Source organism: Anopheles funestus, chromosome 2RL (genome assembly GCF_943734845.2).
Source record: "Anopheles funestus chromosome 2RL, idAnoFuneDA-416_04, whole genome shotgun sequence".
Lineage (NCBI taxonomy): Eukaryota > Metazoa > Arthropoda > Insecta > Diptera > Culicidae > Anopheles > Anopheles funestus.
Window position 1 is genome coordinate 82,365,069 of NC_064598.1, and position 12,613 is coordinate 82,377,681.

General features: G+C 38.3%; 1 protein-coding gene across 25 annotated transcripts in view; it reads right to left on the reverse strand.

The window, feature by feature from the left end:
- Positions 1-528: 528 nt before the first annotated feature.
- LOC125775022 (neural-cadherin) overlaps positions 529-12,613 on the reverse strand; it is a 476,608-nt gene continuing 464,523 nt past the window's right edge. For all 25 annotated transcript variants that reach the window (XM_049445413.1, XM_049445410.1, XM_049445418.1 and 22 more), the window contains 3 exons: positions 9,670-9,879; positions 9,408-9,578; positions 529-7,228 (listed from right to left, as the gene is read on the reverse strand). In XM_049445413.1, coding sequence (XP_049301370.1) covers positions 7,113-7,228; positions 9,408-9,578; positions 9,670-9,879 — 497 coding nt within the window. In that variant the 3' untranslated portion in view covers positions 529-7,112. The remainder of the gene's footprint in view (positions 7,229-9,407; positions 9,579-9,669; positions 9,880-12,613) is intronic.

Consider the following 12,613-nt stretch of genomic DNA (forward strand, 5'->3'; position numbering starts at 1 on the left):
TATAATAGTGTATATATCGTTTTTCACTCAATTAACTAACGATCTCGCGAAAACAATAAATAAAAAACCCAAAAAGTAAAAAGTGTTGACTGTTCCAAGGATGGGATAAGGATTGTTGGTTTTTGTTTGTTTACTCCATTTACGCTTTGCCACTCTGTTGGGTTGGTTGGATTTAATTTTTTTTACGCCCTACTTTTGCGCAATTCGGCTTCTGTCGTTCTTATTTCTTCTATTGTTTCGTGTTTGTGATTAGAATTGGATATTGTTCGTTTGTTCGCTTTAGTCCTTTGCTTTCCTTTTCGTACTTAAACGAGTTCTGTGTTTGTGTACGTGTGTACTATAGTCTAACATTGTTTTTAGTTTATCATTTTTAGGATACAGGATCGTTTCGCTTTGTTGTCCGTACGTTGCCGTGTGCGCTTATGTCGCGGTCCATTGTTACTGCTTTTACTTTACTTATTTCTTTTGTTTTCTTTTTCGTTTTTTTTTCTCTCTATTTTTCCACTTGGAGGAATTACGTCGTTTCACTTGTTTTGTTTCAATTGTTTGGGTTTTTTTTTATAATTTACATGACCGTTTTATAAAGACTACCATGAAATGGCTGAGCATGTGTTGTTGTTATCTTGGGTTTATGTATGATTCGTGCAGTGAAATAGTGCATAATTCAACACAGCAAAGAAAATTTATATATGCGAAGGAATGTGCAAATGTATAACTATACGTTTATGTAACCGGGTTTTGAACGAGAGTGGTTTAATTGTGATCGCAATAAAAAAAAACACACAACAAACATGGAATATGACGCGATCGACAGCAGCAACAGAGGAATCTTAATCGAATCGGGGTACTTCGGAGATTTGTTTTATGTATGTGAATGTGTGTGATTTGCGCTTGCAATACTACGATTTTGCTAATTTTGTCTCGCTTTCGATTTAGCTAATTATGCCGATTTAGTCTAGTGTTGGGTTTTCTGTCTTTCGTTTACATTATTTAAGGTTTTATACTGTTCGCTTCGGGTCATGTGTTTTGCTGTGTGTATGTGTTTTGCTTTTGCTACTAAATTTCTACCGATGTGTGTGTGTGTGTGAGTACGTGTATATATAAGTGTATTTTTTGTTTGTTTAATGAATACTTTTGTAGTGGTTTTTTAAAAATTCTACCCTCCCAGAGAGAAAAATGAAAACACATTTCTTTTCCATTTCAAATGACGCACAGCTTTGTGGTCGTCCCTCCAAAAAAATACATTTATGTATATGTTTTGAGCGCTTTCCTTTCACCCTGTCACGCGGTACCGGTTTGGGGCCAGCAACTGGCCAAAACTGAAGCGCACCAAATATCATGTGATAGGTTTTAAAATTATTTCTACCAGCACTGTTCACTTTTACTTCCTGTCCTCGCTTGTTTGCCGGTGTGGGTTTCGACGTAGAAAACTCAATAAAAGTTTCAAAGGTATTAAACTAATGTTGTTTTGCCTGTTTTACTTACACATTATTCCACTATAAGATACTGCTGCACTGATCCGAGCTTAATACATATTATCGCCATTGTTTTTTTTTGCGTTTTCCGTGTGTGTGTTTAATTTAATTTACCTTTTCTCACTTCGCTACCGTGTGTTAGTGTTGCACAGTTGGCAGCATTAATTGCCCACCATTTTTGCTGGCCATTTGTCTTTAGTACCGTATTTTGGGGGAGCTTTTAAAAGTTGTATTTTGTTCTTGGATTTTCGCACAAAAAAAAAGGAAAAACAATTTCCCCACAAGTACAAAACAAATGCGTGTATCTATATCAGATTCGAGAACTCCCACACAAACACACTAGGCTTTTTAATTTTGTTGTTTTCCTCTTATGGCATGAAACAACAACAAAAAACCTCCCATGCAAATCACCTTCCATCCGTTTGATGCGCTTTACTCTACAACCAACGGATGAAACTTAGGTCCATACAAATAATTTGTTAAATTAACGCTTAACTTATTGAGGTAAAAAAAACCGACAGAAAAAATGTTAAAACCGCGCCTACCATTTTATCAAAACAAATCTTCACATACATTACAGTCTTTGGATACGTGTGTGTGTGTGTAATATCAGTTATGTTTTGTTTTTGTTTTGCCTTGTCTCGTTTTGTCAGCTTTTTCTTGTTCACAATCATAATATCTTATTCGTTAAATAAATTGTTTACTTACGACATAATGCCTATAATAATGCTTTCACGCGACACTTTCATAGTGTAAAACTAGTGTACTAATACGGTTTTGTTGTGTGTGTGTGTGTGTGTGTTTTTTCCCCCAAAAACCCTCACCCGAAATACTCATAATGGGATATAAGTTTTATTAATTGCAATTTTTTCTTCTTCCATTTTCTGTCCTTTTTGCACGTGCCATTTTATACACGCACGTACACAAACAACATAAAAAAACGGCCGGTGATTTTGTAGAAAAGTTTCCATTAAACGTTTCTTTAGCAAAAGGTTAGGAATTAATCACCCTCTTTTAGTCCCTTCCTTTTTCCACCGTTCTTCTCCTATGTATTAGCGTATAATACGAGATGAGTGCAAATGGATGGTGCTATCAGCTAACTGGCAGTATTGACCGTGTCCCGAGTCCGTACTGCACTTGATGATGATGCTGAATTTTTATAAAGGGAATGAAATGTTGACTATGGCGAATATATGCCAATACGCGTTTTGACTTTGATGTGTGTGTGTTTCGCTTTTTTCCCCTCTCTCTTTCGCTCACATCAATACTAGTGTTGTTGTATATTTGATTTACTTACGCTAGTTTTCACATTCAAGAGTCCTGTGGAACTAATTGTTCGCTACAATGTTTGGGTTGTTGTTGTTTTCCCCACTTGTATGTTTTCATTTTTTCGTTTGTTCGTTAATAGCATAATAATTTAAAAACGTGTCCCCTTTTTCGTTTTTTCAATACAATAGCTACGAGAAGCCAATCTCATTACAGTTGGCAGTTATGAAAATTACCACCGACCTTGAACTGTACCATTAAGCTTACCCAATTGCACCCTTGAATCATGTCAAAATGGACAGCCTATTTCCTTCCCAAAAACACATTTTGCTGAATGTTTTCTTTAAACAAAAAACAATTGTACAAAAATGCTTTCCCCTTTTTCGTTGTGTGTTAATGTGTGTGAGTTTGTCTGTAAAAACGAAGTTAGAAACAAAACTTAAAAAAACGAAACAAAACAAAACAATGCAAAACAGAAACAAAACACAAACTTTATCGCACAACTACGTTAGAAGAGAGAGAGAAAAAAAAAACAAATCTTAAAACTATTGTTTTTCTTTTCCTTCACTATTTGAAACTAAAACATATAACTAAGACAAACAAACTTAAATCGTCTATACTGTACACGAATAGAAAACTTTACACAAAGCTGTTTATACGACATTCGGTAAGCGTGCGTGTGTGTGTGTGTGTTGTTCTGTCTCGTTGTTTACGCTTTCCTGACTTTTCGACAAGTCTTTTCGTTCGAATGGGTAGCCATCTGCTGTTTTTGTTTGGTTTTTTGGTTTTGTATAATTTCACTGGACACGTGTTCGCCCAACAAAACAAAAACGTTTAGTTGTTTTGCTTGTTTTGTTTGTCTTAAAAATTGACAACGACAAAACAACTAGTGGAAGTATATAACCGAGGTCGAAGTTCGTCCCGTTATGGTTGCTTGCAGCGTAAAAGGAAGCGCTTAGGCGTGAAGATAAACATACAGACAAAAGCATAGAAGGAAAAAAATCACACAAATAGCTGTCCGGATAAATCAACACCGAGGAAGGTAGTGTGCTTGTTTACTCCCCTAAAAAAACCCCAAACAAAAAATTTGGAGAGGCAAAAAGCATAGGTGTAAAATGGGAAAACATCCAGCACGACCATTCAAACGTTTGTTTTTTGTATGCGGTAAGGTTTGTGGTTTCATTATTGATTTTTCGATCAAAGCTCCATAAAGCTATGGATGTGACCTTACTGTCTAATGCAATTAGTGTTCGTGATGTTATTTTATGCTCTCGCTTTTCCGCTTTTTTTCTCTATTTAAATGAACGGCTCGATGAGATGTGGCTTACGGAAAGTAAAGTGATTTTTCTCTGCATAAAGTTTACCTGCTGTGAAATTTCTTCTTATGGTGTATTTATCTGTGTATAAGTGTGTCTGTGTGCGAATATTATTGTAGGGGTTTTTGGTTGTTGTAAAAAATTCTTCATATTGTTTCCTATTGCTCGTATATGTACAAGAGTGTAAAAAAATTATTTCCGTTTAATGTGCACGGCTCGAGTCTTAGCTTCTTAGTCCGCGCGATGTTCTCCCTGCTGCTGGTGTGTAGTTAAAAATTGTATAGTTGTAAAAGAAAGTTTAATAATAAAAAAACACAATTGTGTATTATAATACGTGGAGGTACATAGTGAGTGGTGGTAACAGGACAACAACAAAAAGCTGGGAACATCGCTCCCACAAACAAAACAAACAGTTGGCGCACTGATATGAGTTAAATTAATTAAAAAAAAAACCTTCATATGTTTCTTCTGAAACCATTGATGTCCATTTTGCTGGTGAATTATATCTTCTTCCAAGTGGAAGATATTTAAATATTCGTGCCAATAATATAATTTGTATTCGAAATGTTTAACAAACCGACCGTAATAGGAACACTTACTCAACATTCAACAAATTCCAAACAAAAAAAAAACTTTAATCTTTCCGATCATGCCACCGTGTCCGAAAAGCATTCGGGTCTGGCTCCCAAATGTGAGTGGGAGGGAAAATATATATTTTTTGTCACCCAAAAATTCTTCAATTTATCAAAAATCTGTCACAGTTTTGTTTCTTTCGCGGATCTTCCTTTTCAACAATTTCATGCAAAGCTGTTAGAAAGGAAGTACAAATCCGCATTCGCAAAAGTATGAAGCTACACAGGCAAATGTCCCCAAGAAGAAGAAAAAAAAAGAAGTCATTTACCGTTCGGGTGCTTCAAGAGATTTGTCCCTAGCGATATGGTATGGGGGGCCACAATTTGTCCGATATCGCTTAAAGGGACCGAGAAATGAAAAAGGAAAAAATCAAATTCCCTTCCTTTCCATTTTCTTCACCATGAAACAAAAAAAATACATAAAACTGTTCCTCCCAATCAACAGTTTACAACGCGTCGAGTCTGATATGAAGTGGAATATCGTACGGTTGCCCTCACCAAAAAAAGGCAAAAACCATAGCATCTAGCACCAGCCTAGGGTGTGATCATTTCAATTTTTCACGCTTCAGCACTTTCTCATTCGTCTGTACGATGGGGGAAGAAATATTGCTCCACCACCATCACCACCATGACCACCACCATGGACAATGTGGCAATGGACATAGAAAGCATTATTACTATTCCACCCTCATTTTGGTCCAAATTTGCCAAAAAGAGGAAGGGAACAAAATGTGCTTGAAAAAGTTGCGTTGAGTTTTGTGTTCTTTACGGTCATCATTTTGGGTTGAAATTTGGCCACTTTGCTACAAATGATGCCACCCTTCGTTTGCGTTCGGGGCGCACGTTAACGTTCCTTCTCTTGGCCTTCTGTCGTCACCATCTTTAAGATCAAGCAGGCGATAATTCACGCTTTCATTCGCTTTTTTTCTCTGTTTTTTTTGGCTGCTTCCCCACCTAATCGAACATCGATACCGTACTTGGTTGTAAGTATAAGCATTTTTCCTGACAGTACTAACACACACACATACACATTTGGGCTCAATCTTTTCTTAAACCGTACTGGCGCGCTTAACCGTAACCGTTCTTAACTGTAATCTCAACAATGATTATAATTAAACTTTGGTTTAAAGTATGCTTTTCATTTTTTGTTTGTTTTGCTTCTTATTAATGCTCGATGCTGTTCGCTTCTATACGTACTTCAACATTTCGCCCTGTTCTCAGTCATCTCATACTGGTTTTGTCCCTTCTTCGATGGAACATCGCACACACGCACACAATCATGGCAGGAAACCTCTTTTCCCCGTTATGCGAGGAGCAATTAAAACTGACAATAAAATCAACGAAAAAAAAAGAGTAAAACGGACATTGCATTTTTCCAGCCTATTTCTAACATTTTTCTCTCTCTCTCTCTCTCTGATACTGATAGCATATTGGGGCCAATAAAAAAAGTTTAATAAAAAAAAATCCGCTACCCCAAAAACCTGTCCATTTTCAAAGCACTTCTATTACCCTGCCCATATAGTGTACCGGACACCAGGCGTCTCCATCGTATGTGAAATAATATAATTCACACACCAAGCGTCTCCATCGTATGTGAAATAATATAATTCACACAAATGCGCATCGACGTGCCTGTCTGTCCTTCCCCCGTTGGTTTCGATAATGCGTGTATGTGTTTGTGTATTTTACTTCTTTTAATTCCGTTCTACCTTCGCTAGACAGATGGCCTTTCTACACTTACCTGTCTTATCCGGAATCTTCGCCCCGGTTTCGTCTTGCTTAGGCCTCACCGCCGATTTGTGGCTTATAAAATAGGGGTTTCGCCCTGGTTAAGATCCGCCGCTATCCGTGGGTCGGGGCTGGTAGATTAATGGCAGTTCTACGGTTTCATCATGTTGGGCGAACTGTGTAGATGTGTGAGTAGAGTAGAATGCTGTATGTATAAGAGTTGGATTCCTCTTTCCCTCTCTATCTCTCGTGCTGTTGCTGATGATTACACGGGTAAAGGTGACGCGAAACAGAGCCATTTCTTGGGGCTGTGTGTTTCACGTTCTCCTGCGACTGATTTAACGAAGTAAATTATACTAAAACGCACAACTCCGCAAATCGGTAGCTGTTGGCAACGAATCTCGTATTTCAGTCGTCTGGTTTTTGTTTGTCCATCTCCTGTCTCCTTCTTCGTGATCTGTGTCCGGCAAGGGAAAACTTCGTCTTCGGTTCGCTTGATTTGCATTTCGCGTTTCGTGCTGCTGGGTGTCTCTTTAGCTGATTTGTTACGTTTTTGTTTTTTGTTTGGCCGTGCTGTCCTTGTGCCACTCACATCCGGTGTTCCCTTCGAACTTGTCACCCAAAAAACAAACGTTATTGGTTGAAGGAGACGCGCGCGCAATCTACGCACGGTGGTATCGATCGAGAGCTAGGATTTAATTTAAATCATCAAGCTCAGTCGGATGATGATCGCCGTACATGTTGGCCAGCTTGTCGAACCGTGGGCCCCAGGCGTCCAAGTAGTCGAATTCCTGCACCTCATCATCCGTGCCTATTTTTAGTTTTTTTTTTTAGTTGATAAGAAGAATATAGTAATGGCAAGAGAGAAAATACGTTGAAATATCACGCATAAGCTGCTTACACTCAGTCGGGAATAGACAATTGCTATTATCAGTAATAAGGGGGCATAGGGAATAGAAGGGAAAAGTAAGTAGTAGTGACATGAAATTCGTACAGTGAGCTGGTTTGATGCCGATAGCGATACGTATCGCATCCGTCCCAAGAGGTTTTCATTCGTCGTTTGCTAACAAAACGACCCCTGCGGGGTAAAGTAAACGCGGTGGGCAAACATTGGGCAAATCTTGGACAATTGACGTGCAGAGCCGCCCGAGGACGACCTACTACAAATACATTAACTAATGACAGATATAAGGACGGTTTCCGTAAGACGGTAAGGTTGCAAGATCTTTAGAGTAATTATTATTTTTGAATAATATTAAAATTACAGCCTATTCGGAGTTTTAATGAATGTTGCAAGTTTACAATTATAAGTAATGTAATAATAATTTTCTGATATGTAGAAATTTTAAACTCTTGAAAAAGCTTCTTTCAGCAGCACCGTGTTGAAGTTGAAGGTGGAAAATATTCTCCCCAAACGAACTATCCACCACGTAATCAATAATATATCAAAAATGTATTAAAATTCAATTACCCAATATGTGGAATTACCCGGCACGTGCAACAAAAAAAAAACCGAATGGCTGCCAACAAAGAATTTATATTGATAATTCAATATCACCATGCAATGTTAATGTATTCGCAAGCTTCGGAAAAAAAACATTATTGACAATATTTGTGGCTTTTGGGGGCAATGTGTATTAAACACACGCACACACGCTGGCCCCAAAAACCCATGCCATGACTTTGCTGCAAAATGCCGGGAGCGCACCACCAAGGTGGTACAAACATTTTTATGATATTTGCTTCCGGCTTTTGTTTATTTGATGGATCAGTGAAAATCGTGATAAAAATGTGTTATGAGCACCAATTTCACCAGCGGCGCACCAGTGAAATGGTGCGAGATAAAAGTGAGATCATGAATCATTCACTGCCTTCACGCACACGGAGGTTGAGGATTTAGCATAATTTACGCGAGCGCGCGCTTCGGCTTTGCGCTGCTACTGCGCTGTTTATTGAAACAGTTTTATTTGTACAGCTTAATTGATGTCTAATGTGCAGAACAATAAATTCAATATTAAATATGATGAAAGGATACGTTTGTTTCTGTTTTTTTTTGTCACGAAAAATATTTACTCTTTCGCGGGGGAATGAATAAATAATGGACTGATTGCAATTGGCAATGAACAGAAAAAAAACTAGAAATGATAATTGAATAAAACACATTTTGCTTCAACCCTAAGATTAATAAGCCTTCTAGAAAGTGCATTGATGTCCTGTTGTGGGCCTTTCAACAACTGACCGCAAACTTAGAAAAGAATTCCAGAAATTGAGTTTAACTTTTAGGGTGGCCTTGGTGATTGAATGTCGTTGAATTATGGCCACGAAGTTGTTGAAATAGATCTTGCATTTGAGGTTTGTGTCTGGGTACCATTGGGAAAGTTTTAGATCTCCGGCAAGACCGCAAGAAGTGTGTCACTAGGACTTTTAGTTGCTCCTTTTTGGAGATCTCATGCCGAAGTTAATCTCTTACAGGTAATTCTCGATTGCCAGACCGATTACTTCGATCTACAGGAGGAATTTTCTCCTTGATCTTTACATTCAGAATTGCTGCACTTCACAGTGCCATTTTCTGTAATATGCTCAGAACTAGGCTTCTTTTTAGATGCTCTGTTCTTTCTCCAAAAGTGAGAGGATATTACAAATATATTAGTCATATCTTGGGGACACAGAGCGCATCTCGTGGAACAACTTCGTCAATCCGTTGTAACTCTCATAGTTCCACCAAATCATCGAATATAATTGCCAAATTGTAACTCCGAAGTTGTTGCTACTAAGTTTGATCAATGTCCAATAGGATAGGATATAAAAGACAGAACTCGGAGGAATTCACCCTAAGGTGACAGGCAACTCGTACGAAAAAATTGAAAGTAAAAGGCCTATTTTAAAATGGACACGTTCATATTGTAGGATTATTTTTTGTTGTACATTAATAGCTTAAAACTTTAATCATAAAAACCTTTATGAATGTTAAGAAAACCTATGAAACTCACCTGACTGTAGTGAGCTGAGCGATCCAGCCGTACTGCCACCACCTTCATAAGCGTAGTTGCGCAGATCATCGAACGGTGGCGCATTGGGGTCACTGTCTGCCCGCTTCTTGTGCTCCTCGATGAACATGCCGACGTTTGGTTCGTGTCCCGGTCCCATTGTCATGACCGGATCTGCCGTAAATGAATGCAAAAGGAAGAACACGTAAGACGTAGGTTGAGTTGAAAATTTGCTGAAAAAGCACTTCCAATGTTCTATACTTACACATCAACGGTGGCATCTTGCATTGCGTCAGCTCCGGCATCGGTCCGATCGGGATCTGTAGCGGGGTAATGTCGTACGCGGTCATATCATCCTCACCGCCACCTTCATCATCATAGTTGATGATGTTCTCCCGCACATCATCATCCGGGCCCGGATATTTGATGTGCGACTCTCGCCTTCGGTTGTACACCACAAACACCAGCACCAGAACTGTAGTATGCCAGGGACAGGGATAGAAAGAAATGGAAAGTGACCGTACGCGAACGGGGGCCAGGTTTTAGTAGGGTTTCCAATTTTGGGTCCATTAAAAATGGAAGCACACCGTAAGCTGGTCGTCGTGTTCCCACACGTCGTAAGGGATAAAGCGGAGCGCATCCCATTCATCGCTCTAGCAAACGTGCCAGCGACCGTCTATACCGACATTCCATGCTCATTTCCGATTCGATTCGTATTTCCTTCACTAAGTGGGAAAGGGATTTCATTTGTTTAGGTTCGCTTTCTTGCTTTCTTGTTCTCTTCTTTTGATTCAACTTTAACGCTTGTCACATGTTTTTGCACCATCTTTGCACAAAATTTTGTGTGTGTGGTTTGTGGTGATTTTTTTTGTGTGTGCTCCACATATGCTTGCATAATCTTTTCTCGGTACTTCGGGCTCTGGATGGGTCCCAGATGGGTTAGATGTACATAGGAAAAGGTGAAACAGAAGATGAGAATGTTCGAGTAGAACATGAGCTAAATGGACCGAAATGACCATTGCATCTCGGTTTGGTATTACCACCACATTCTGTCCTATGGAAGGATCTTTTTAGTGTTCTTAAAGTTCCGTGCGGGGTTTGAGCATTGTCCGACAGTTGTGAAAGAGAAACGGAATCGGGAGCACAGATATCAGTCGGTTTGGTAGAGGATCGCTTACGCCTAGCTATGACACAAATGAATGTCGAACATATACACACAGCCATTTACATTTTATCTGAACAGAGTGTGAGCCAAGCTACACAATGTCTTCGATGCAGCTGCAAAATTGCAAACTCTCGTTGCTGCGTTAGAGTCGAAAATGGGAAAAAGAAAACATTCGTCCATTGTTGCTGTTCACTTTGTCCCATTCGCTAACCATTCTTTTTCTCAACAGTTTTGTGGACTTATCGAAAAAGTGGCTGGGAAAACCATCCCCTGAGAGACGCATTATACGCATACACACACGCACACACACGCTTAAAGTCGTATCAAAGCTTTTAACGGTGCAGCGCTAATGCTCTCACTGTGTACATTCGATAGATCCACAAAAGCTAAACGAAGAGTGTTGCAAAATGCGCCGATAAAGGATATATATAGAGAAAAAAATAAATACAATAACTAGTGATAGGAACAGTGTCTAGATGCTAGTGTACTAGAAATAGGTTTGAAGTAGTAAGTGTTAAACGGAAACAGCATTACGCTAGTGTGCAGTATACAAACCCTCTTACTCCGGTACGATTGCGGGTGCGAACAACATAGAGAATACATTTCACACGTACCGAACGAAACTTGGCAACGAAAGGACATTCTGTGGACAACATGGCAATGGAGGTGATAGATTGAAAAGTCCTGTAACTCGCACAAAAGCTACCAGGTTGGGTGCAATCGTGGATGATGGTTTGCCATCCTTTCCTCCCCCCAAAAAAAAAAACACCTCAAATGCAATCCAATACAACCACTAGTGCTGGCGTCACCAAACGGGCACCACGGGTCTAAGCCGTCCCCCACCCACACGTACATAAAGCTTATGATGATAGCAAAGTAAGTCCACATGAAGTGCTAAACGAAGGAGAGAGAAATAAAAAAACAACGAACAAACGCGTGGGACCATTTCGCGAGTGGATTTAGGGTTTTGGTTTTTGTTTGTTTTTTAGTTCACTTTCAATTGACACAAAGTGAACGACGAACGGCGCTTTACAGGTGGTGACGTTAGAACGTTTCTTGCTGTAAAGCTTTAACCCACGCTTTTGGGATTCCAGCGTATAAAATTCCATCCGGTCTGAGTATGTATACAGCTACTCAACACATTCTCAATGAGGTAGAATATTTAAGAAAACAAAATGGAGAAAAGCGTAAGCAAATGTAGAAAATAGATAAACAAAACAGTCCGAAATTGAAAGCTTACGTTGAAAGCTTTTTTTGTCTAAATTCCAATATTTCACGTGATGTTCTTGTATTGTACATTCACCATTTTCCAAACAAAAAGTGGATGATATTAGATGGTTTGAAGTGGAATGCATTGTAACAACAATTGCCACAAGCTTTAAAACGCAAACCATACATGAAGAATTTGTGTGGATGGCGGAGAAAAAAAATGATAACTATTTTGAGTTAAATTCTATTGGAATATTGTACATGTGTGAAATTTTTCTGTTAGTTTTGATGGAATGGAATTGGAATATTCCATTACTTGCATTTATCCGCATTTTAAATTTCCATTGCAAATGCTTAAGAAATATGATTGACAAAACAGTTCGTATCAAAATTATACGAAAAAAAGTTTTTCTAAGAATAATAGCAAACTTTAAGTAATGATTTAGATAGTTGCAAACAATCTTCAGTGGCGAAATTCGCAAATATTAGTAAAGTAAGTCGTAAATAAAAAAAGGTGTACGTATATTTTAGATATTTTTCCATACTTTTGTAAACAATTTAAAATATATTCTAATTTTTTTCATGTGATTTAAGGCACTGTGTGTAAATGAAATTTTCTTTCTAAATTCATTTTTTTTATATTCATTATTTATCAATAACTCAAAATGATAGAAACAAACTTATTTTTAAAAGGTTAAAAGGTAATTGTACGAGACATAATAAGATATTGGAAAAAATATTGTTTAGTACAACTTTTACTATACTTAATGCTGCTTTAAGAGCATTTTTGAGCGAATTTAAATTTTGTTTTGAAATTTAAAAAAATCCTTCTTAT